Source organism: Schistocerca serialis, chromosome 1 (assembly GCF_023864345.2).
Source record: "Schistocerca serialis cubense isolate TAMUIC-IGC-003099 chromosome 1, iqSchSeri2.2, whole genome shotgun sequence".
Lineage (NCBI taxonomy): Eukaryota > Metazoa > Arthropoda > Insecta > Orthoptera > Acrididae > Schistocerca > Schistocerca serialis.
Genome location: NC_064638.1, coordinates 469509190 through 469537020, shown reverse-complemented (window position 1 = coordinate 469537020; position 27831 = coordinate 469509190). Strand labels below are relative to the sequence as shown.

Here is a 27831-nt window from a genome sequence, read left to right as displayed (position 1 = left end):
TAAACTCAAATGAAGAGGCTTCTCGACAAGGTATTCAGAAGATTAGTTTCTTTTGTTTCACAGCGCTCTTGTTAATCATGGGTTCAGATCATGTCAATAAGATACATGTTCAAGATTTATGGTCTATGCTTCAGGACTGACAAGTTTACTATAGATCAACGAGTCGAACCCGACCTGACTCAAGTATTGAGGTTTGACGATAAGAATACAAGAGAAATTCATAGTCAGATTGACAAGTTTGCTCCAGAGAGGAACATTTTTGATAGCTTGAATTCTTAATTTCCATTGTACTTCATTTCTGGACCAAACACCACACTGAATGGAATGTTGTCTACGTTCCGTGGTCACTGCCCATTCAAGGTATTTCTAAAAGAAAAACCTGGAAAATACGGGATTCTAATTAGAATTCAGTTTGATTCTGGAACTAGATATGTGATCAGCATAGGTGTGTACAAACAAAAGTCTTGACATGCGCAGTATTTACATGGATCAATGAATATTGTAAAGAGACTAATGAAACCCATTGAGAAATCAAGCTGCAGTGTCATCATGGGTCAGTACTATACTTCAGTGGAGCTTGCTGAGACTCTATGGGATGATTTTCTCCTCACATCTGCTGGCACTCTGCAGTCGAATAGAAGACACTTACCGGAAGAGCTAAAGACTACAACTGGCCGCAGTGTATGCTCATCCATCTCTCCATATATTGACCCTCAGATACAGAGGCCACCAGTTACTCTCGCATTACATCTAGTCCATGAGAAACCAAAGCAGCTGCTGTTGATGGTTTTGGCTTATCACTCAGAAGGGGTGATTAGGGAAGACAAAAAAAGTTAACATAATTTTTTTTGTAATTCTGGAAAAGGTGCCGTGGACACTATAGACCAGATAGCACGACTCTGCAGCACGAAGAGAAGAACAAGAAGATGGTCTGTTCATCTTCCACACACTCATTGACATAGCAGCAATAAACACACGTTCAGTTTCCCTTCTCAACTTTTCAAATTGGAAAAAAAACTGCGAAGTCGGAGGAGAGATTTTCTCTGTAACTCAGATCTTGAACTAATAAGGCGTCGTGTAGATAAGTAGATCCAAAATTTTTTCGGGCTTTAGAAGCCAATAATAATGACAATGGAAAGCACCAAACAACGAAAGCTTAGCTGCAGTGTGGAATCCTCATCATCAACAGTAGGGCCAGGAACATGTGGACTGTGCCACCTATGCTGCCAGGAAGCTGCATCTTAAAAGATCAGGCATAACAAGTTGGGAAAATCAACTGTTACCTGCTCCCAGTGCTGCAAACATGACTCTGAAAAACGCAGAAAGAAGAAGTGTTGTGTGAAAAATGTATTTCAGAATGAGGCAGTAAATTCTTTTTGCTTCATGTAGAGGACAGAAACTAATAGTTGTTTTTTTGTGAGAGGACGTAATTATGAAAGTTACTGGATGAAATCATAAAAACGGATTTTATGATTTGTTGATTATGTTCCTATTTTAACTAATTGTTTTACTATCTAGTATACAAAACCACTGTCTAAGCAGTTCTAAATTTTCTCAGTAGTATCAGATGTAGATAAAGTCGCATTCTGACAGTTCAAATGACCACTTTCTGTATGGACCTCTGAGCCCCCCCCCCCCAGATGGTATTACATGCAACAAAAATTACCTTGGTAATGCTAGGGTCAAAAGTGGAGATGAGCTCAACTGTAAACTGATAGTTTTTAGAATTAGTTGGGGATTTTGAACTAACTGTTTGTTTACCTCAAATGCTTCTAACAGTCTGAGTTTCCTCCCTTTGTTGGCTGTACATAGGAAACGCCCCACCTGGTTCTAAATGATCAGTTACGGAGGACACATCCTCGTATTCAAGCTTCACATGACGCAGTCAACCTGCCACATACCCACGAACTGTCACAGTGACACACATACTGCCACACAAAATCAAAACACAACAGAATTTCCTATTTCTTATCTACTTACCCACTAACATCAACAATATAACTTGTAATACTGTAATACTGTGTATTTCAACTATGTACTGTGTTCAATACTGCCCATTGCATAAAATTTTGTTTACCTTGCAAAACACGTTTGTTGGGCAACATAAGTTACTAGTGCTCAGTTTGACAGGTCTCAACCAGTGTCACGACCTCAAAAACTATGGCATCATACCTTCTATCCTGTAATACTGTAAACTCTGTATTTTAATTATTATGTATAATGTTGTCCATTACCGGAAGTTTAATTTACAGTGCAAAAACATGTTTGTTGCAGATAAATAATAATAATGGCGTGTGACGAGGGCATCCCGTCGGGTAGTCCTCTCGCTTGGATCAAGTCTTTCGATCTGACGCCACTTCGGCGGCTTGCGCGTCGATGGGGATGAAATGATGATGATTAGAACAACACAACACCCAGTCCCTGAGCGGAGAAAATCTCCGACCCAGCCGGGAATCGAACCCGGGCCCTTAGGATTGACAGTCCGTCGCGCTGACCACTCAGCTACCGGAGGCGGACTTTGTTGCAGATAATAAATGAAGAGTGATAAAGTTAACAGACCCTCAGCTAATGTCAAGACCCCACAAACTTGAGCATTATAAACACTTAACATTCAATATTGTGTAGTATAACTATTCATTCTGCTTAATATTATCCATTGTGTAAAGCGTAATTTCAACGCTAAGAAACAAGTTTGACGCACAACACTCTGTGCATGTCGATTGTATCTTTGCTTATAATGTTTGATAACCCAAGAACTAGTGTCGCTCTCAGGCACTAGTCGGTTGTTTCCTGAAGATGGCGCAGTAAGTCGAAAACTAGTTCGTAATAAAAAAAAAATCTGTCGTAAACACTGTCCTTCATTACTTAGAAAGAAAGTATGGATAACACAATTCTATAAGAATACTTATGTCCGTACCTACAGGGCTAGGCAATCCATTATTAAACAGTTCCTAAACATAGTTATACGAGTAAGGATGAAAAATAAGATAATTAAAGTTAAAATTAATCACATATACATATCTTGTTCACTGATTCGTTCCGCATCATAGTAATCACAGATGTTCAAATGATTTATGGAACATGTAATTAACTAGCTAACTGATTAACTATTATCCAATTGGTGGAAAGAGTTGTTAAAAGAGTCATGTGCTGTCGGTTGTAAAAGGAAGGTATGTTTGTGCAGGCACAGAGATTTGTATTTCTGCGAAAACTTCCTTAATACTGTGAAACAGTTTGCTTATTTTATGTGGAAAAATACAGAAGACAGGAACTTATGGGAACTTCTTCGAAATGACAAACAGCAAAGAAGAAAACGAAGCGAACCTACGACCAGCTGCGTTTCAGATTCTGTTATTTTTTTCCTTGTGGGCATGACTAGTCCCGATTTCAAGCAAAACTAGAAATATCTGTAGCGCTGATATGTTATTGGAAATGTAATCTCTTGTGAAAGAGCGTGTCACAAGTTAGAGACGATCGTAATACCGCTGTGTCTCTTATTCGTGGAGCAGTCTTCCAAACTACGCTTCAGTCGTACCCATTACGCGTATTCCTTTGACAACATTGCGAATCCGCGCTCGACACTTCGTAGATACAGTCAAAATGAGTTGTGGTATAAGTGCGTCCTACCTGGCCATCAGAGACTGAAAACGTTCAGTGACGTTGTCATGGCAGTACATATGCCGGAGGAAACTGTGTCGTTTTTGATGTAACCAGTGTGCAACTCTCTTGGAGAGACATATTTGAGTGGTCTTCGCATTACAATGTGCGTATCTGTCAAAAATGAACTTGTGATGGACATATGTAGTACGTTTATCGTCATACACGATTCTCCTAAAGCAAATAGACCAGTTTAAAATGGCCTTGAGATGGACGTCGGTCGCGGAATGGAGACCACAGTGAAAATAAAAAAATATTTTATTTGCAACAGTTAGCTACACCTTCCAGTTACTTCTCCACATAGTCGCCGTTTCAACTTAGACATTTGTCATAGCATTGTGCCAGCTTTCCAATACTCTTTCTATAGAAGGCCGCCGCTTGCGCTTTTCGCTTACTCCACGCTAGTCTATAACTCGTTGAGTGAGCCAAAATGTTGTCTTCAAAGCCAGCGGTTCATGTGAGCAGATATGAAACTCAGGAGTAACCAGTTACGTGCTTTATTGTGGACCAACAAACACTTACCATCGAAACCGCTAATTAGCATCTTCATTGCCCCTGCAGAGCGCGGTCGAGAATTATTGTCATGCAGATGAAAACGCATGACAGCTGTGTTATGTGGGATGCTTGACATCAGGCGAAATCTCTGATCAGGCCCTCATACTTAGCGAAAGACACTATTTCCTAGGCATTTTTATGCGATCATTGTGCACTCAGAACTGAAAAGAGCAACGTGGTCCGATCGACAGGCATACTAGAGACAATACCCAACACATCTGTGCAAAGCTTCATCGGAACTTGTTTTCCGAATATTCCTCGTGCACGCCAAGAACTGTGCCGTTATGCAGTGGTACAATCGTCTCACTGAAATTCTACATTTTGATTGTGATGATGAATAGGGTAAGAACGTTCGACGGTACAGCAACTCTAAATTTTGGGAAATACGACTCTGTTAACGTTTGTTGTTTATAACAAATGTGTAATATTTTGGGGAATTAATACCACATATACTGCTGGCCATAACTATCTGTTGCAGAGTATTTTTTCCTCAACAACTTGTGCTTTTATTGCCTTTGGATTCGATAATCATGAATCATAGATTCTACACAAGTAAAAAGTTCTACTGACAAGTAACGTTGATGGGTAATAGAGCAGACACATTCCCATTCTGTGTTAGGTGCCAGAGTTGGTGTTCTTCCCTTGTGACTAAAAATAAAAACTTTTCATTTTCACCTGTTTGTTAGGCAGATTTCCTCGACAGTCTGTTTAAAATGCAAGTAAAATACAATCACTTAAAAATCTTTAGGTTTTTTGTTCACTACAAGTCTCGGAGAATTTGCTACACCGTCAAGCAGAAGTTCACCTGAGCTAATCACCCGAACTACCATCTGAGAAAAGCCTTCGAGCCGCGTCGTAAATAAAAAAAACTGATTTTAGTGATATGTATATTTTTTTAAAATGAAGCCTGCAGAATCTGCTTAGTTGTAATCTTAAATTTTCGTGAGCTGTTTGAGTTAATCAGTGAAGAAATCGCAAACAAAATAAATTTATTTATTCTTATATATTGATAAGGGTTCTTATTGTTTCAGTGTGTTAGAGGAGTACTGGGCCGTCTCACCTGCACGATGTCCCCGTAGTCTCCTCCGGCGGCCGTGAAGTTGAGGTGGCAGAGGAACGGCAGGCGGTCCTCCCGCGGCCGCCGCACTTCCAGCTCGTACGTGCGGCCCACGTCGCCGTAGTACGTCCTGTTGCACGCTGCAAAAAACAAACATAGTACCGTAAACGCGACCCCCGTCAGCGTAGTACGTCATGTTGATGTTGAAATAACCAGACATTGTGCTTTATTGCCCGGCAGACCTGCAAAGAGAAGCAGCACCATTGTTTTTAAGTCCGAGAATGATGTGACCATTCAGAACAAGAAGAGAAGCAGTACGTATACTGTATCTCACGTTTGTTGGTCACGATGCTTGCTTGGTACTATCCTTAAAACTATCTTCCCTGATGATGTAATTATGTTCCCCAGCTATTTCCGTTCCTCAGCTATTCCCGTCGATTCGTCATCATCTGTTTCAGCATCCAACGAGAATTTTGTTTTCAGCTTCCTCGTCTGTCAAAGTATTTCTCCTCCAGTAGGCAGCACACTTTTTTTTTGGTGCGATATATGGCTTTTCTACTCTTTTAATGGTACACACTCAAAAGTAGCTTGTCCTGTTGTTTTTTATTATGTTGTGTCGTGGTCTCTACTATCGTTGAGTCGCTCCGCTGTTATGTTATCACTCTTTACCAAGAGTGCCACGGTTCACTTCGCTCTGATGTGTGGCCTAGATTAACGACTAGTCAAATGTAGCCTCCTGCATCTACTGCACAAATAAATTGGTCAATGTGTTATCAGTATTATTTATTATAACTCATAAATTACCGTGGCATGAACTCTGGTATACAAGTATACAACACTTTCGAAAGGTGCACGACCAATTAACACTTCCCACAGTAAATATTCTCCAGCGATTAATGCCGTACCTGTGTTGCAGCAGTATGGCTGCGGTGGTCCTAATAACAAGTCTGTTCACTAGTATGGCATATTCCAGTTTAGCGTCTCTCAATAGTCCAAGGCACTTGCTGGAAACTTTGCAATTCGATTCGAAGTAGAACTGCAACTGTCTGTGCTGGCCTCAGGCCACAGGTTATAGAATCATATGATTGGCTGCTGCTGTCACAAATACAGAGCTACTTGTCCGTTGGCTCTCCTGGTCACGAGATGTCACCGTAGTCTCTTGGTGGATTCGTTGTTGGTGTGGAAAAGTAGTCCATTCGATATAGGCGACGTCTGTGAACAGCCGCCAAGGCATGATTTGCCCCCCATCTCACCTGCAGGGCATGCAACCGGAAACACAAAGGTGCTTGAAGGGATGTTTGCCTGCAGGGGAAAAGGCAGCTGGGATGAGAGGCATGCCATTCCCCCCCTTTTTGGTGCCACAGCTTAGACAAGGGCTGCACGATACCTGGAGTTAATTACGACACGTAGTTGTGCCGGAGACAGTATATTTTAAAAGCATCAGCCGTTATTTGTTTCAGCTTGTAGAGCGAGGTGCTTGATGTATTACAACTGTGGACCATAGTTACACTCTGAAAGATTCTAGGCCAGCTCTATAGGATTTAGGACTATATCATTTGATGGCTGTAAGTGGGAACTATTTTCCAACAAAATTTAACCATCAGAGTAAATAGGAGACGAGTGGTGCTCTTTCACGCAAGAAATTCTGATTCATCTATCTGTACATATCACAAAAAGTTCTGTACATTTCTTTACGATGTTCTTGTCATATACGAGAAACAAAAAGAAACACATGTAACTGCCCGCACGCACAACAATGAAAAATTTACTTGTATCACTGTTTCACAATACTTCTCCAATACTTCATCATGACAAAATTTATTCATAGAGTAGTGTATAAAAATCAGTGTTTAGTCTTAATTGCCTGCTAGCCGCATTAATTCTCAAACTACACTTTTTCCTAAAAATCTAACGTAGTACGTTCTTTTTGCAAGTACGTACTCTCATGCGAATACAAAGACTCGTTTATTTTGCAGCTTTTAAAACAAAATAGTTTTCATAAGAGCTGCTTTGTTAGACTCTGAGTCATGCCCTGTGTGACAAGAGCTGTAAAGTTTTTTTGAATATTGCACTTCCTTGTACTGTTCATGATATTGCAGGAATTGCCGCCTAGTAGCAGACTTATCTGTATTGTCAGTGGGATACTCGTTGTGTGTATTTCAATCCCCTAGCTTTTGAGCAGACACATTAATCCCACTTCACTCGGAATAGCCTACCTACTTCCGTGATTTGCACACTATCGGCTTACTTAAGTTTAGCTTGTCAGAATTTTTCTCGGACATTCAATTACCTCTGGCTTGGGGTTTATCACTCCTTTCTCTTCCTCATAACTGTTGTGATCTTCATTACGGAGACTGGTTTGATGCAGTTGTCCATGCTAATTTATAGCTGCAGCCTACATCCTTCTGAATCTACTTGCCGTATTCATCTATTGGTCTTCCTCTGTTACTTTTGCGCTGTACACTTCTCTTCAGTACTAAATTAGTTCACAAATATCAAATATTCACAAATTTCTCTTTCTCAGAAATGGCTTTTTTTACCAATGACAGTCTACATTTTACACTCTCCCTACTTCGACGGCCATGTTATTTTGCTGACCAAATAACGGAATTCATCTGAACTTCACTTGCCTCGTTTATTAATTCCCCTACCATTATTTGATTTAATATGACTGCATTCCATTTTCCTTGTTTCGCTTTTGTTGATGTCCGTCTTATGTACTCCTTTCAAGACAATTCCGGTTAAATGCTCTTCTAACTCCTTTGTTGTCTCTGACAAAATTGCAATGCCATCGGAAAACCTCAAAGACTTCATTCCATCTCGCTGAACTACAGATTGAATAACACTGATGACAGGCTACAACCCTGTCTGACTTCTTTCTCAAATACTACTTTCCTATGACGCTCCTTGACTCTTTTAACAGTCGTCTGGTTTCTGTACATATTACAAGTAGTCTACCTGTACGTACTGTAAATAGTCTTTCAATCCATGCATTTTACGACTGCTACCTTCTGAATCTCAAGTAGTGTCCTCCAGTAAACATTGTCAAAAGCGTTCTGTAAGTCTACAAATGCTACACAGGTAGGTTTTTCTTTCCCTAACCTATCTTCTTTGGTAAGCCGTAGGGTCGGTATTGCCTCGTGTGTTCTCTCCAATCCAAACTCATCTTCCTCGAGGCTGGCTTCTACCAGTTTTTTCATTGTTCAGTAAGAAATTCGTATTAGTATTTTGCAACCATGACTTATTAAACTGATAGTTCGGAAATATTAAAAACTGATCGTACATGCTTTCCTTGAAATTAAAATTATTGTGTTGTGTTTGCGGTATGAGAGTATTTCGTATGTCTGTTGCATCTTGCATTTCAGATGGAAGCGTTTTGTCATGACTGTCCCAAGGCTATCAGGAGTTTTGACGGAATGTCGTATATTCTCGGGGCATTGATTCTACTTAGGTCTCCAAGTAATCTGTCAAATTTTTCTCACAGTATCGTATCGCCAACCTCATCTTCGTCTACGCCCTCTTCCATTGCTATAATATTGCCTACCAGTTTATCTCTCTGGCGTATATCCTCTATAGAGCCCTTCCACGTTTGTGTTTTCCGTTCTTTACTTAGAACTGGTTTGCCAACTCAACTCTTGATATTCATACAATTGCTCCTCTTTTTTCCAAAAGTCTCTTTATTTTTGCTGTAGGTGGTATCTATCTTTCCCCTAGTGAAATATACTTCTAAATCCTTACATTTGATCTCCCGTCATTCCTGCTTAGCCATTTAGCATTTCCTATTAGTCTCATTTTCAGATGTTTCTATTTCCCTTCGCCTACTTCATTTGCTACATTTTTATACATTCTCCTGTGTTATTCTAGGATTTCTACTAGGCTATGTCTTTTAACATATTTAATCATCTGTTGCATTTACCGTTGCATCTCTCAAAGTTATCCATCCGTCTTGCCTAATGCTCCCTATGAAACTATCAACAAACTTTGATTCTCTCAACTTATCCACGTTCCGTCTCCTTAATTTCCTACATTTTCCCTATTTCTTTAGTTTTAATCTACAGTCCACAAACAATAAATTGTGGTCAGATTCAATATCTGCCCCTCGAAATGTATCACAATTTAAAATGTGGTTCCGGAATTTCTATCTTGCCATTATATAACCAATCTTAAACCTTCCGGTGTCTCCAGGTGTGTGCCATGTATACAACCTTCTTCCATGGTTCTTACACCAAGTGTCAGCGATGATTAAATTATGTTCTGTGGGGAATTCTACTGGGTGACTTACTTTTTCATTCGCTTTCCTGCAGTCCGTATTCACCTATTACTTTTCCTTGTCTACCTTTTCATACTACCGAATTGCAGTCCCGCATCACAATTAAAATTTCGTCACCCTTAACTGTCTGAATAACTTCTTTTATCTCATCATACATTACTTCAGTCACTTCCTCATCTGGAGAGCTAGTTGGCATATAGCCTTGTACTACCGTGGTGGCTGTAGGGTTCGTATGTGTCTTGGCCACAATAATGCGCTCACTATGCTATTATTGTAGTTTACCCGCATTGGCATTTTCTTACTCAATACTAAACCTACTCCTGCAGTAACCCTATTTGATTTTGTGTTTATAACCCTGTATTTACTTGACCAGGTGTCCTGCTCCTCCTGCCAATGAACTTCATTAATTCCCACAATATCTAACTTCAACCTATACAACTATCTCGATACTCTGACGGATTTAAGTCGAGTGAAGGGACAAGATTTGCGCACTTCTGTCCTACTATGGAACAAGCTTGCCCCCGAAACGAGCAGTTGTACTGTTAAAGTTGAAACAGAGAGACGCTCAGATTGAATTACACAATATCATTGATATTCCGATAATAACAAGTTCTCACTGCGCCCTAGAGAAACTACAACACCTATTTTGGAATTTGCAAGTGAACTATTGGCACTTCGATGTACGGCTCTTAATCTACCAGCATATCAGACAACGCAAAGGAATACACCTTATCTTTGTCAAAGGACACTCTGGAATCGGATGCACAGAAATTGTTGACCAGTTGACAACATGCAGCGTCATGCAAAGAGTACTTTTACATGTAGGTCTACCTCGTATAGACTTTGTAACCACTACAACTAATCTGATGATTGGTCCCAGTTCTGGGAAACCTCTCAGTAGACGACAGGAAATACGGATTCAATAATTCATTCCAAAAAAGAACACGCTATTCAAAATTAAAACTTCCATAACGACATACAACCTAAATCACAAGAATGCGAAATGGACATGGAAGTAATGTTGCACATCTCTAGAGAATAGAAGTTTTATCCTCTCGATATTTCGAAGATCAACTCTCTCTAAATCATCTTATTCCTGGCTCTTCCCGCTACGACGGTCAGCAGGCCAAAATTTACAAATCTATGTCAAACTGGGAATTCCCCTATCCACAGGTGCAACGAAACTTGCCTGATAGCCAAAAATCTAAGTCCACATCGCAATATACATTCAAGAGTAAACTTCCCTCCCCAAATCCCAAGATGTGAAGACACCGTGCGACAGCGACGCCAGAATTTGATTCATGCCATAGATGTACACCAGAAAATGCTAGAAGAAGATGAAACGGTATGCAGTCATTTAGCTATTTCAAAACGGTTCAAATGGCTCTGAGCACTATGGGACTCAACTTCTGAGGACATCAGTCCCCTAGAACTTAGAAATACTTAAACCTAACTAACCTAAGGACATCACACACATCCATGCCCGAGGCACGATTCGAACCTGCGACCGTAGCGGTCGCGCGGTTCCGGACTGAAGCGCCTAGAACTGCTAGGCCACTCCAGCCGACTAGCTATATCATATTTGGTTATTTCTGTCCAGCGTTAGCCTCTTCCTGATATTTGATTGAAATGATGAAGCCTGTGGAATATTAATAGCCCCAACATAAGAATAATTTGTTTTTTGTGTTTATATATGTTGTAGTGGTAATAAGTAACTAATAAAAAGTGATATGTATCGAAATCCCCTATGAATATAAGGAACTTTATGTAATAGTGATGTGTTAAACGACAGTGTAACTGACTAAATATTTGGGCAGCTAAGGCCCAAATAAATATAGCTAAAAAAACATGCTGCCTGCACGAGCATATAAGTCCCATTGTGTTACATTAACCAAACTTACTATCGTAAGTGCTGCACACGTAACTCTAATACCACTTCCTATTGCACGCTGCAACAACCACACGCTCTCAGCAGCTGCTGACTCTCTCTGTCTCTCTCTCTCTCTCCATCTCTGTGCCAAATGAATCACGTAAATGGCCGTAAAGAGGCACTAGGATGGCACCCTACTTTCTGTAGCGGTGGCTTACGCTGCGGATGTAGCCACGTGTTCCTCGTGACAGGCAATCTGTTTTACAGCCGTAGACAGACGGTTTAACTACACCACCCGCATAAGAATTTATTGTCCACATCCACAGCTGTAAACTACCAATAGCGGGAATGGTAACTGTGTGAAGGGGTTCTTCCGTCTGTTGATTTTTGGCCGGTGGAGTTTTGTAACATTAGTATATTATCGATAAATGTTTCATGCCGGTGGATTATTTAAGCAGGCCTGAGAACCACTTACTTAACAAAAATATTTACATCAGCCTACGTGTCCATATACGGAGCTCCTATTATAGCTATATTGCCGTATATTGTACTCACCACTGTAACACAAAATTGTTCAAGATAAATCATGAATGAAAAATATTTCGAGGACCACACAACATATCAAGCATCGTTAGTTTTTCTGTGTGTGTGTTATTGTTTACAAAATATAGAAAAAAAGTTAACCGTCAACGGGACACTGAAGAGACTCAGTCTCCTAACTTGTTATTGTCCTTCGAAATTTATTCACCGACTGTAAATTTCTTGACATCAGCTGTATTGTGTATAGATCTACTGCCCAATCGTGACATACGAAAATTTGTACCGGTCTTGGACCGGAACCCGGATTTACAGCTTATCGTGAACGGTCGCCTTAACCACTTTGGCTCTCCCTGCAGGCTCCCCGGACTGACTCCTTGTGCTGTAGTCTCCTAAATTCGTCACCTAAATTTCCAAGTACTTCCTACAGCTGTGGATCGCCAACTGTTCTTTCACAAACGAACATAAATTTTACTCTCCCACAGATGCGTTACATGACAGAGTACATTTGTGAACCTGTCACCCAGTGAAGAATAGATAAAGGGAGAAAAGGCCTCCCAGAGTTCGAGACATAGTACAAGAACTTGTGTACCACACACTGCCGACCATGATAGCACATACAGTCAGTATCTAGTCACGTGATGTTGGAGCTCTAAGCGGAAAGAGCGGCCGATGGCACAATGCGAGCATGTTGTACTGTCTTTTCTCTTAGTTTATGCAGCACCATAGCAACACTCGAAAGTTTCGCACACGTTTCCTTATTTTTATGAAATTCCAATTACATTGCCATTTATTGTCATAGGAACATGGAAACAACTTTTTTTTTGTTTTGTAGTCTGACGTGTGAAACTGTGCACGACGTGCCGTTTCAGAAAGAAAACAATTTAAAGTACTAAAAAAAAGAAAGAAAACGATAAATCTCTAGTTGTGATGTACATGTACAGACAAACGAATGATTACAATTTCAGAAAAATTGGGTGCATTATTCAAGAGAAGGCGCCTCGCAAATTGAACAAGTCGGTAAAGCGTTGGTCCACCTCTGGCCCTTATGTGAGCAGTCATTCGGCTTGACATTGTTTGACAGAGTTGTTGGATGCCTTCCCGACGGATATCAAGCCAAATTCTGCTCAACTGGTGCATTAGATCGTCAAAATCTCGAGCTGGTTGGTCGCGCAGGATTAGCCAAGCGGTCTAAGGTGCTGCAGCCATAGACTGTGCGGCTGGTCCCGGAGGAGGTTCGAGTCCTCCCTCGGGCACGGGTGTGTGTGTTTGTCCTTAGGATAGTTTAGGTTAAGTAGTGTGTAAGCTTAGGGACTGATGACCTTAGCAGTTAAGTCCCACAAGATTTCACACACTTTTTTTTTTCGAGCTGGTTGGAGGGCCCTGGCCACAATGTTGCAAATGTTGTGCTGAGATCCGGCCATCTTGGTGGCCGAGGCGGGGTTTGGCAATTACGAAGACAAACAGTAGAAACTGTCTCTACGTGCTGGCGGGCGTAGTCTGTTGAAAAGTACGCCAGGATGGATTGCCATGACGGGCAAAAATACTGGGCGCAGAATATCGTCGACGTACAGTTGTGCTGTAAAGCAGCCACAGATGACAAACAAAGGGGTCCTGCAATGAAAAGAAATGGCACCAGAGACCGTCGCTCGTGTCGGGCCGTATGTAGGGCGTCAGACAGACCCTATTCTCACTGCGGTCTGGAGCGTCCACGGACACGTCTTCGCTGGCCATCGGGGCTCATTTCGGAGCGGGACTCGTCACTGAAGAAAATTATACTTCAGTCAATGAGATTCCAGGACAACATAACGCCCCAATTGGATACAGTTTTGCACGATATCCCTTAGGAGGACATCCAACAAATCTGTCAATCAAAGTCAAGCCGAATAACTGCTTGCATAATGGCCAGAGGTGGAGAAACGTGTTATTGACTTGCTGAGTTTGCGAACCTCTTTCTCTTCAATAAATCATCCAATTGATCTGGAAAAGCAATCATTTGTTTGTCTCTTGATGTAAATCAACTCTACCGATTTCCGGCCCATTCGGATAATTCATTCGTTAAGAATTTTTTCTTTTTTTGTCTTCCTCATTTGTGATACACCCTATATACAGTACTTCCAGCGACTCTCATAATCATCGTCATCATGTCTGTGGTACTTCGGCAGATATCGACAGACAGCCCAAAAGAGTACAGCTCACCAATTGATTCACGCGAGGGCCAGAATCAACAGAGAACTTCGACTTATGTCCCTTGACGAACAGCACGCATTTTAAAGAGATATTTTACTTGTCTATGCGATAAAGAGATTTCAGATTACTTCGGTTTTATGTTCTGCTTAATGCTATGTATTTACAATGACAGACAAACAATAAAAACAGCTAGTACTTACCATCGACTAAGTAGTGCTGTTGCTTGGGTAGCAGCAGAGAGCGCGTTGGAGGCTAGCATTACATTAAGTGGCACGCCTTACTAGCAAAGGGTGACGTAGTAACGTTTACCGACACGAAAAGCGACAAGGGCACGAGATGTGGCTCTGCCTTCAATGCCAAAGCTTTGTCAGATGCACTAACTATACTACTGGCCACTAAAATTGCTACACAACGAAGATGACGGGCTACAGACACGAAATTTAACTGACAGGAAGAAGATGCTGTGATTTGCAAATGATTAGCTTTTCAGAGCATTCACACAAGGTTGGCGCCGGTGGCGACACCTACAACATGCTGACATGAGGAAAGTTTCCAACCAATTTCTGATACACAAACAACAGCTGACCGGTGTTGCCTGGTGAAACGTTGTTCTGATGCCTCGTGTAAGGAGGAGAAATGCGTACCTTCAAGTTTCCGACTTTGATGTAGGTCGGATTGTAGCCTATCGCGATTGCGGTTTATCGTATTGCGACATTGCTGCTCGCGTTGGTCGAGATCCAATAACTCTTAGCAGAATATAGAATCGGTGGGTTCAGGAGAGTGATACGGAACGCCGTACTGGATTCCAACGGCCTCGTATCACTAGCAGTCGAGGTGACAGGCATCTTATCCGCATGGCTGTAACGGATCGTGCAGCCACGTCTCGATCCCTGAGTCAACAGATGGTGACGTTTGCAAGACAACAACCATCTGCACGAACAGTTCGACGACATTTGCAGCAGCATGGACTATCAGCTCGGAGACCATGGCTGCGGTTACCCTTGACTCTGCATCACAGACAGGAGCGCATGCGATGGTGTACTCAACGACGAACCTGGGTGCACGAATGGCAAAACGTCATTTTTTCGGATGTATCCAGGTTCTGTTTACAGCATCATGATGGTCGCATCCGTGTCTGGTGACATGGCATTAACGCACATTGGAAGCGTGTATTCGTCATCGCCATACTTGCGTATCACTTGGTGTGATGATATGGGGTGCCATTGGTTACACGTCTCGGTCACATCTTGTTCGCACTGACGCCACTTTGAACCGCGGACGTTACAATTCAGATGTGTTACGACCCATGGCTCTACCCTTTATTCCATCCCTGCGAAACACTACATTTCAGCAGGATAATGCACGACCGCATGTTGCAGGTCCTGTACGGGCCTTTCTGGATACAGAAATTGTTCGACTGCTGCGCTGGCCAGCACATTCTCCACATCTCTCACCAACTGAAAACGTCTGGTCAATGGTGGCCGAGCAACTGGCCCGTCACAATACGCCAGTCACTACTCTTGATGAACTGTGGTATCGTGTTGAAGCTGCATGGGCAGCTGTACCTGTACACGCCATCCAAGCTCTGTTTGACTCAATGCCCAGGGGTATCAAGGCAGTTATTATGGCCAGAGGTGGTTGTTCTGGGTACTGATTCCTCACGATCTATGTACCCAAATTGCGTAAAACTGTAATCACATGTCAGTTATAGTATAATATATTTGTCCACTGAATACCCGTTTATCATCTGCATTTCTTCTTGGTGTAGCAATTTTAATGGCCAGTAATGTATTACCATGCTACGGCTAGGGAACTAAAAATTGTGATCTTTCTGCCCGAAAGGCCTGAAAGCGATGCTGTAACCCACCGTGCTGTGTTTGTACTGTGAGTACGTGACTTGAATTGGACTAGTCTCTAATAAGCCTAATCGAAAGCACGGTGGTTCTTCTCGTGTTTCTTGCCCGACTCTCCCTGTCACGCGCACCGGATCTCACCGCTCTGCCTATCCGCTACAGGCCAGCAACAGCACTGCTCGTTAAACCGGTTATAGAACTAGATTAATCAAGGCCTGCTCTACCGGATGTAAACACGAATCTGTCCTAGAAACGAACTGTCTGTGTGGGAAACAAATCGAAGTTGGAGTTCATACTGGGCGTCATATAAAACGTGTAATGAGCATTATTTCTTTGGGCTGAGTCCATTTATACACTGCATAAAAATTAATGCAACTGGAGAAATCTCCCTAAACGTAAGACGAGTCTTAGGATAGACAACCGTGGCACTTAGGAGTGAAAGCGAACTCCACGGCAGAATTTTTGAGGCTGTTTGCGGTTATTTCTGGAGTATTGTGGCATAAAAAGGTGTGTTCCCCGGTTACTCGTTCCAGAGAAATTCTATTTCTTTTGCTTTCTTGCCCCATTCAGGTTTTCATCGGCACTGCACTGAATATACACTGATGAGCCAAAATCATTGTGCTTACGGCACGTTGCCAAATTGATTGCTACCCGGTTGCGTTCTGCCTATATAACACGGTGAGGAAAGTGTGTATGCGGAGCAGATACGAATGAGGAATCATTATAGCTATGATACGTTCCGCAAATGTGAGAATCCACTGACATAATCGACTCTGACAAATTGGAGTTTGCTTTACCACGGGGCCTGGGAAGGCTGGTGGCCTGTTCGTGTGGTACCGCCATGATACAGAAAGCGTTTGAAAGATGCTGGATGCCCACAACTCATCACAGAACGTTTACAGAACCTCGAAATTTAGTGCGAAATTCAATGCGAGATGCTTTTGATAGTTCCCACCGTGAAACTCTGTGCCGAAATCTGGCTAGCGGCAAGACGCAATCAATACCTTCACTCCGCGATGACGATGGTGATGTTACTAATGACAGTGCCATTAAAGCTGAGTTATGATCACGGCTCCCGGAAATTCCTTCACCACAGAAGGCTAAGTATATTTTCTAGAATTCGAATCAAGGGCTTCTGGCGACACGAGTAACTTAGCAGTAAATATCCCAGGTGTAGTGAATCAGCTGAAATCACTAAATGCAAGGCCTCCGCCACGGATTGTATATCAGTCGGCTTCCTCTCAGAGTATGCTGACACAATAGCTCTATACTTAGCAGCGATTTAAAACCATATTGTCTTCGTTGTATTTCTGCCTGTCTTTTCTTCCGCAGTTGCACATATACAAGCAGTATAGGTAGCAACTGTAATAAAAGTCTTATTAAGACCTGACGCGTTCTATTTATTTTAAAGAGTTTTCAGTGGCAAGTTTTTTGTTGTTTATTACATTCTTCTTCGTCTTCCACACCCGTGTCTTAAGTATCTGCACACAGCACTTTGACTGCACCTACCACATTTACACTTCTATATTGGGAAGTGTCCCAAACAAAAGTGTAAATGTGTTAAGTGCAGTGAAAGTGCTGTGTACAAATACTTAACACCCACGTGGAAGACGAAGAAAAATGTAATAAATAATAAAAAAACAAAACAGCCGCGCGGCATTAGCAGAGCGGTCTAAGGCGCTGCAGTCATGGACTGTACGCCTGGTCCCGGCGGAGGTTCGAATCCTCCCTCGGACATGGGTGTGTGTGTTTGTTCTTAGGATAATTTGGGTTAAGTAATGTGTAAGCTTAGGGACTGATGACTTTAGCAGTTAAGTCCCATAAGATTTCACACACATTCTAACTTTTGTTTTTTTTTGAAAAAAACATGATCACTGAAATGCTTTAAAATAAAAGGAAACGCGTCTGCTCGTAATAAGACTTCTATTACAATTGTTAAACCTATAGAACTTGCAAAGGAAACAGTTCACTCCTCGAAAGGCCTGTACCTATGAACTGGATAGTAGCACAATTACACAAGTACCGAAGAAAGTGAATAGGAATGATCCGCTCAATTATAGACCCATATCACTAACATGGATATACAGTACGACTTTGGAACGTTTACCGTGTTTGAACATTATGAATTACCTCGAAGAAAACGATATATTGACAAAGAGCCAACACGAATTCCGAAAATTCATTCTTGTGAAACGCTCTTAGCTGTTTACTCTCACAGAGTAATGAATGCTATCGAGAAGTGAAATTGGTTCATATTTTTACATTTCCAGAAGAATTTCCACAGAGTACGGAAAGTCATCAAGTAAAGCAGAAATAATATCTGGCGTTCCCCGAGGAAATGTTATATACTCCCTGCTGTTCCTTAGCTTCACAAACATTTTAGGAGACAATCTGAGCAAGCCTCTTACACTGTTTGCAGATGATGAAGATTTTTTTTTGAATCATCAGTCTTCTGACTGATTTGATGCGGCCCGCCACAAATACCTCTCCTGTGCCAGTCTCTTCATCTCGGAGTAGCACTTGCAACGTACGTCCCTAATTATTTGATATATGTACTCCAGTCTCTGTCTTCTTCTACAATTTTTACACTCTGCAGCTCTCTTTATAACCATGGATGTTATTCCCTGATGTTCTACTATCTTGTCTCTTCTTCTTGTCAATGTTTTCCATAAACTCCTTTCCTCATATTTTGCGCAGAAAACCTCCTCCTTCTTTACCTTATCAGTCCACCTAATTTTCAACATTCTTCCGTAGCACCAGATTTCAAATGCATCGAGTCTTTTCCTTTCCGGTTTCCCTACAGTCCATGTTTCACTATCATACTATGCTGTGTTCCAGACTTACTTTGTCAGAAAATCCTTAATAAAATACTAGAAGATTTATCGTTGCCAGGAATGCCCTTCTAATTAGTTCCAGTCTGTTCTTTATGTCCTCTTTGCTCCGTCCGTCATGGGTTATTTTGCTGCTTAGGTAACAGAATTCCTTACGTTCATCTTCTTCGTGATCAACAAGCCTGATGTTTTGTCTCTCACTGTTCTCATTTCTGCTACTTTTCATTAGTTTCGTCTTTCTTCGATTTATTCTCAATCCATGCTTTGTACTTATTAGAGTGTTCATACCATTCAATAAATCCTGTAAACCATCTTCACTTTCACTGATGATAGAAGTCTCACCAGTGAATTTTAATTCCACTCTCGAACCCATCTTTTATTTTTATCATTGCTTTTCGCTGTATAGATTGAACAATAGGGGTGACAGACTACGGCCCTGTCTTACACCCTTACTATTCAGAGCACTTCGTACTTGATCTTCCACTATTATTATTCCCTCTTCTTGTACATATTGTTCATTACCTGTCTCTCGCCACAACTCACCCACCCTTTTCTCAGAATTCAGAACATCTTGCATCATTTTACATTGTCGAATGCTTTTTCCAGGTCCACAAACCCTATGAACGCGTCTTGACATTTCTTTGCTCTTGTTTCCGTTACAATCGCAGCGTCAGAATTGCCTCTCTGGCACCTTTACGTGTCCTAAAGCTAAATTGATCGTCATCTAACACATCTTTCATTCTCTTTTCCATTCTTCTGTGTATTACTCTTGTCGGCTGCTTAGATGCCTTAGCTGTTAAGCCGGCTGTTCGATAATTCTCGCACTTGTCGGCTTTTGCAATCTTCAAAATTCTATGGATGATGTTTTTCCGAAAGTTAGATAGTGTACCACCAGACTCTTACATTCCTCATACTAACGTGAATAGTCGTTTTGCTGACACTTCCGCCAATATTTCTAATAATTCTGATTGGATGTTGTCTATGCCTTCTTTCTTATTCCATTTTACTGTTCAAGAATTCTTTTGAATTCTAATTGTAATACTGGATTTCCTATATTTCTATATTGACTCCTGCTTCTTCTCCTTATTATGGACAAGTTCTTCCTATCACACTGGCCTTCAATGTATTCTTTCCACCTACCCAAGGTGCGGTATTCCCATCGCACTCTTAATGTTACTGCGCTGAGTTACCGTGCCGGCGCCCCTCGACCATGGGTTCATAATTACCTGTTACCGTCCTGTAAAGTCAACTCTTAATCTATACAAATCGCAAAATGATTTAGATTAGACTTCTACGTGATGCTAAAAGTTGCAGTCGACTCTAAAGAATGAAAAGTATTGAGTCATTCACAAGAGTACTGAAAGGAATTCGTGAAATTTTGGTTTCGCGATAAATAACACAAAGCTAAAGGTTGCAAGTTCAACTAAATACTTAGGAATTACAATTACGAATGATTTAAAGTGGAACGATCACACTGATAATGTTGTGGGGAAAGTAAATCACAGACTGTGATTTAGTGGTAGAACATATAGAAAATACAACACGTCTGCTAAACAGATCGCTTACACTACTCCTGTCCACCCTCTTCTGGAGTTATGCTGTGCGGTGTGGGATACGCAGAAGACAGGATTGAAGGAAGACGTAAAATTTGTTTTGTATTAACGTGAAATAGGGGAGATAGTGCTACGGATACCATACGCGAATTTGGGTGTCAATCATTGAAATGAAGGCGTCTTCCGGTGCGGCAGGAACTCCTCATGAAATTTCAATCATCTACTTTCTCCTCAAAGCGTGAAAATATTTTGTTGCCACCCATCTACATAGGGGGAAATGATCATCATAATAAATAGAGAAATCAGAGCTCGCCCCGAAAGAAGTAAGTGTTCATCTCTCTCGCGAGCTGTTCGATGGTGGAACGGCAAAGAAGTTGCTTGAAGGTGTTTCGATGAACCCTCCGCCAGGAACTTAATTGTATATTGCAGATTAATCACGTAGATGTTGATGTAGATGTGGAGATCGAAGACTTGCCCGCTCTGTATATCACGAGCAACCTGTGGCAGATCAGGCGACAAATTACAATGCTGGTGTAGGCACAAGTGTTCGGATTACAGGGTTCACGAAACAGCCCTTATGTGTTCCAACGTTGACCCAGCAAAATCATCAGTTATGACCGCAATGGGTATGGGATCATCGAGAACGGACCGTGGATCCATTGAAACGTGTCGCTTGGTTCAATAAATCAAGTTTCTTGTTATACCATGCTTGTGTCCGGATGAGCCGTCTTCGAGGTGAAACCCTGCGCGAAAGATGCACCGCGCTGACGACGCAGGCTGGTAGCGGAATTCATCTCGACGTCCATGTTACCTGTGTTATTAATCGAAGGGTTCATGACAGCTGTGGACTAAGTGACATTTATGTAGAATATCTGTATCCCATCATGCTCAATGTCTATCCCGATGTCGATGGGATCTTCCAGCTCAATAACTGTCCGTCTGCCAATACTAGAATCGTCCTGAAATTGATTGAGAAGTACGATAGTGAAATGACATGTCTTCGCCACCAATGTCATCTGATCTCCGTAAACCGAATGAAACACGTCTCGTACTCTATCGGCGACCAGCTCCGCGCCCACAAACTGCTGGTACGTAATTTGTTATCAAATTGGCTATCGTTTGTAGCTTGCGAACAGTTGGTGTTTGACATGGGTATTTAGAGAGGTATATGTGGGAATCGTATGTAATGATTACTGAAACGAGATGCTTTATGTAGAATCGTGGGGCCAGATTCAAGATATTCGTCAGTTAGCCCGGGTCGTGGCCAGAAGAAATCATCACCAATGGCAGGAACAAACAAACCATCAGCATGAAAGGAACCCCAACAAGCATCTAGAGCGCGCAAGTGAATCCAAATGTACCAGTCAGAAGTGAGACAGCGAGCAAAGAGCGGCAGGGTGTCAAGATGTCCGTCGATGAAAACACCACAAGACTTGAGTGTAAGAGGTTCGATCTCATTTCACAGCAACGATACAGGGTGTGATTCATAAGTTTCAGGACTTAACTCAAAACTAGAAAATTATTTGACCTTTAACTACAGCAGACTAAATTTCTTCAAAATATGATCCTTCAGCATCAACACAGCGCTGGCACCGCGTGTTCCACTGTTCGTAGCCCTTCAGGAAGGCCTCGGGAGTCATGCTGTCGAACGCTCTCGTCGAAGCCTGCTGGATGGCGTCGATGGAGTCGAATCGCTTCCCTTTTAGGGTTGTCATGATTCGGGGCAAGAAGAAAACGTCACTTGGAGCCAAGTCGGGGCTGTAGGGTGGCTGCGGCAGTGTTGTCACGTTGAACTTGACCCAAACTTCGACGGCGGTGCGCAACGTGTGAGCGGGCGCGTTGTCATGGTGGAGAATCCAATCGCCCTTGATCGCTGGGCGCACGCGGCAAACTCGATCCCTCAAGCGGCGGAGAACTCCAGCGTAAAAGCCACCTGTGACAGTCTGTCCACGAGCAACAATCTCCTTGTGAATCACTCCTTTACCAAAAAAAAAACAAAAAAAAAAAAAAAAAAAACAACAGCAACAACAATCAGCATGCACTTCACACACGACTTTCTCATGCTAGCTTCCTTGGGCTTCGGCGAGGATCCACTGACAAAACTTTTGGCATCAGTTTGGCACACACTTTTCGCATCATCAAATTCTCGTCATAATCCTCCACACCATACTCTGACAGAGTCCCAGTTCATTGGCAATTAATCTAGTATTAAGACGACGGTCACTGTTTGAAAGTTCCCACACTCTCTCCATATTCTGATCCGTTCAGCTTGATGATGGTGGCCGCCCAGAGCGGTCGTCGTCTTCAACATTCCCGCAGTCATCTTTGAAACGTTTCTGACACATGAAAGCCATTGCGTACGGGACATGGCTTCCTCCTTAAAGGCCTCTTGAATCATGCTGAGGGTCTCCGTGGTGGGTTTGTTCAGACGCACGCAAAACTTAATCGCATAACGCTGCTCCAAGTGCTGATCCATTTTCGCCTTTCCACTTTTCGACCGAGGTCAACGACACCCATTCACGCTGCAAGCGATTCGCACTCTCCAGGGTTCTGCAGGTAACTGTCGCAGTGTCGGTTCGTTCCCTGAGAGCCCGCACTACTTCTACCACCCGGCGGAACTGGTCCGTCCGTGCTCCCCTACTCAGAAATGAATCAGTCGTGAAACTTCTGAATCACACCTTGTATTCGTAACATAATGTGGAACAGCCATTTTGATAAGGAACAAAATGATACGACACAATGGAATTCAAGCACTGGCACCGAACGGGCATTGATCGGAGTTAGAGGGGAAGTTGAAAATTTGGGCCGGACCGTGACTCGAACATAGGTTTTCTGCTTACTAGGCAGATGTCCTCAGCACTGCCTCATCCGGCCACAGTGTTAATTGCAAATGAATGGACGACACCTACCATCACACCCAAAATCTCAACTTACCCACACGTTACTTATGTAGAGCTCGTTGCCCATTATCCTCATTACGTGCAGCATTTCGCCGATTCCAGTAAGAGTTCGAGCGTGGTGTGCACCTGCACTGAAGAGGTCATTGGCTGTCCTCGCCTTAGTTATACGCCCGACAGAACAGCCATATAAAATGATACGAAATGGTTTCAGGCCGATAGGTACAGTTCCTGCAGATAGTCGTCCCAAAGTACATCTGCTATAAAGTCCCGTGCACTTTCTGTTGAACGATAGAACCACGGCTGGTTTTTTGAATAAAATGTACCGCAGAATACTCAAAGCTACCATGTTTATGGAGGAAGATTTCGCAGGACTCAAGAAGATGATTTTATGGATCAGCGCCGACAAGAAGAGAGAACTGACCTAGCTAGAATTGCAGACCTTTGGGGAAAATCTCCATCTCCAGAATCTGACTGATGCTATAATGAAGAAGAGGCACTCTCTGGAAAAAAACCGAGAAAAATTCGCTTTATTTTTCGTCATGTCCAAACGAAAAAAGAATAAACATAACATTAAATCCTATAATGAAAAGATGAAGAGCAGCCATAAGAAAGGAAAGAAAAAAAGCAGGAAAAGTAGAAAGAAAGTTGTGATGATGAGGTAGGGGTGGAACAACAGCTTGAGAAGAATTAAGCAGACGTATGGGGCAGTGATGATGAAGATGGAATAATGGGTCTTGTACAGAGACAACATGTGACCCCACGACTGCTTATGTTGCTTAAGGCAGACGAATACCTCGCAGAGGACACACTGGTCTCACTTCTGATCCGATAGCTTCCTTTGAAGATGTTTGTTGACTGATGGCAGATACCGACGTATGGCAGATATACGTATATCTAAGGCGCGCAAGATGCGTTTTGTACTTGAGAAACTGCCACTTGCAATGTTCAGTAAGGAAGACAGAAAGAAACGCGAGACCAGTATCTTGAGTCAGTATACAGAAATAGTCAGTAACATGCCTGTCATTAGGAAAGATGACAGCTAACTGCACAGCACAGATAACCTCATCTAAGCGGGTGTCGTCAGCAGTTAAACATACGAGTCTGCAAAGAAGCAGAGATAAGGCAACACAGTTTATTTTGGTGTGGTGCTACAAAAATTCATTGTTCGTTTACATAAATCCATTCTTTGAATGGTGTAGGGTTTTGCCATGAAACATTGAAAATTATTTCATTTACAACTATGGGATTCTTCGTATGTTTAATTTTGAGTTACTGTGGGAAAAAATGATATCATATAAAATATTTTTACGTTTATGAGATACTAATGATCATGTACTGTTTGTTTGGACTAAGGATGTAGTTTTCGATGTGGAAGTAATTGTATAACTGATGCTGTAAATACGGTTCATTATTTAATTGTGTACTTGCAGTTTTGAATCTGTACATTACAATTATTTTATTTACAACTATCGGATGCTTCGTATGGTTAACTGTGTGTTACTCTGATAAAAAAAACTTATACTAATAATTTTAAACTATGAGATACTAATGATCATGTAATGTTTGTTTGGACTAAGGATGTACTTGTCGGTGTGGAAGTACTTCTAGAACTGGTGCTGTAAATACAGTATATTATTTAACTGTATACTTGCAGTTCGAAATCTGTACATTAACTATGACAAAAGCCTTAAAAAGCAACCAGCTCGCAGTTTATCGGTATTGTGTGATCTATACCTAGATATCTGTTCCCACATACCTCCGGAAATCTGCCAAGGACTTATCGAATTAATGTCACGCAGAACCACTCTTGTGTTGAGTTCCAGAGGTGGACTAATACGTTATTAAGCAAGTGCTCTTAATATTCGGCTCGTCAATCTGATCTCTATGAGTTTGCTAAGACCTCACTGGTATTTTACGGTAATTGTTGACATAAATATATTGTTCGATCGGTTCTGTATTTTGTATTACATCAGATATTAGAGCATCACTCTTAGAATGCAATTATGGCATAACTTACGTTGGGAAAATCAGCTGCTAAATAAGCTTTGACATACGTGATGAAAAATTTCAGCTGTCTTTTATTTTGCACAATGCTACTAGTTTCAGTCACAGACCATTTTCAAGCTTAGTAGGCATAACTGGCAGGAACGTTATAGTATGATGCAAACGATTACAAGGTGCTGTTGCAGGCCAATCACAGTCAACAAAACTTCAGGAATACAATAATTGTACAGATCATATGTCATCCGAAGGGTTATTCACATCGAAAGTCCATGAAAAAATTCCCTGCCTGCCTGCCAAGATTGAAAATGACCGAAACTAGGTGCAAAATAAAAGACAGCTGGAGGTTTTCACGGTGAATTTCAACGGTGCTGCGTAACTAGTCACAACAGAATCTACGCGCCAATATTATTGGCTCACTGAACTGTATTTAATCTCTGTGTTAAGGTAAAACAAAGGAGGTAGTTGACTAAACAAATAAACCGACTTCCACATTCTCTCTCTTTGTTATTACCACACTCGTGTTATTTGTGTGACGAACAATACTTCGAGCAGCAACCTTATACACTAAGTAGCTGAGAAAACTGGCGTTGCCCTGATATTTATTTGTTCCAGTCTTCTATTTGTCCATGTGCTTCTTCGTCCTCTCTCTATCTTCTCATCCCCTCTCTATTTCTACCCATCTCCTCCCCACCTCTTTCTCTATCCATATCCCCCTCTTCCTTTCTCTGTCCATCTTCACCTCCCCTCTCTCTATCCATCTCCTCCCCCTCTCCCTACCTATCTCCCCCTCTTCCCCTCTCTGTCCATCTTCTCCTTCCCCCTCTCCCTTTTCATCTCCATTTCCTCTCTCTGTCCATCTCTGGCGTCGCCTTCCCTCTATCCACCTCGTACTCCCTCTCTCTGTCCATCCCCAAAGTCTTTGACCGTCTCATCCTCCCCTCCCTCTCTCTGTCCAAATACTTCTCCTGCCCCGTCTCTTGACAGTCTCCCCCTTTCCCACTCTCTGTCCATCTCCTCCTACCGCTAAATGACCATCATCTGCCTCGCCTCTCATAGTCCATTTCCTCCCCCCTCTCTTTCCACCTCCTCATCATCGCTCGCTCTGACCGTCTCCTGCTCTTCTCTGTCTATCAATATGTTATCAGTCCTACCCTCAGCCGAATGGCAGGATGGTAGTGCTTACCCCCATATTATTTCTTCCAGATAGTAAGTAATATGTGTACCAGATTTTGCTGAAATCGATCCAGGGGCTTAGAAGGAGATGTTGGACAAAAGTGCATGTTAATTGCTACGTAATATACACAGATATATGTCTAATTATCTGTGGTATTCAACCGTATGGTTTGGTCCAAGATCCCGCAACAGGTTGGCAAAATTATTGGCTCCCTGCAGTGTTCGTTTTCGCGATCTGGTTGAAACATTGACCAGCACAACTAAGAGATACATTGCACTACATACTTTTAAAATAATACAAATCAACTAAACACAGGAAAAAAATATCAACAGGGAGTTAAAGAAAAATTTTACGTCCCCTCCACTCATTGACACCCCTACCACTAGTGGTAGTTTGGCTTATTACTCCAGCAGTATTTTTATACAAATAATTTGTCATGCGCCTGTATCATTTGATTAAAATACTCCAGATGTGTCTGAGCACGCTTCCACATCACTCCTATTTCGTTTCCACACCTGCGGGATGGAGGTTGTTCTTAACCCCCAGTGCTTGTCCCACATCGTAAGTAACCAGTAAACCAACGATTTCTAGAAAGAGTCTACTCCTCTGTATAAAACAGCTTCAAACTTCTATAACTTTAAGAATGAGTTAATGTATTAAATATATAATGCTAAAGAAGTAACAGAGAAAAAGCTTAGTAAAGGTTTGAAGGTACGTTTAAAGTTCGTTGGAAGTCGCTAAGTGCTCTCATTATCATGCACTAGATGAGTGTGGTCTGGGTAGCTTGCGTATCGTTTTCTGGAAATCTAGTTCTCAAAAATCTCAGTGTCTATGACGTCATATCTCATGAACCATGCGTCATACAGTGACATGAATTTTCAGGTATATTCAGTGGTACATGTGGATACTACCTCAGAAGTACGTTGCGATTATTGCTGACGATACAGGTACTCTCCTGGTATTGGGGGTGCGTCATTGTTCACTAATCAAAACGTTCTCTCCCCGTGTTCTAAACCTACCCTTCATTAAAATTTGATTAATTATCGGCATTGGCGGTCGAAGACTTTCAGCATAAGAAGTCACGGAGGTCGAAGACTTTCAGAATAAGAAGTCACCTTCATTCAGACAACGGCATTGTCAAAGAGTGCGGATGACCCGACAGAATTTCAGGGCACTGTCTTGTCCGTGAGGTGGGAAACTGTCCGTAAAAGTGCAGCAGTCAGATCAACGGCATGAGGAGTCAGATGGCTATTGAAACGACATAGCGTATATCTACAGGGCATGTGGCCGACAATTGAGAAAGTGTCATGATGATCTCTCCATCAGTTAAAAATTCCGGATTAGTCCCCCATTCGGATCTCTGGGAGGGAACTGTCAAAG

At 42.0% G+C, this 27831-nt stretch overlaps 1 protein-coding gene across 1 annotated transcript in view; it reads right to left on the bottom strand.

Annotated features, from left to right (window-relative positions):
• The window catches only part of LOC126483700 (uncharacterized), a 195523-nt gene that overhangs the window by 109556 nt on the left and 58136 nt on the right, over window positions 1-27831 (bottom strand). The window contains exon 2 of the mRNA XM_050106829.1: window positions 5273-5409. Within this exon, the coding sequence (XP_049962786.1) occupies window positions 5273-5409 (137 nt within the window). The remainder of the gene's footprint in view (window positions 1-5272; window positions 5410-27831) is intronic.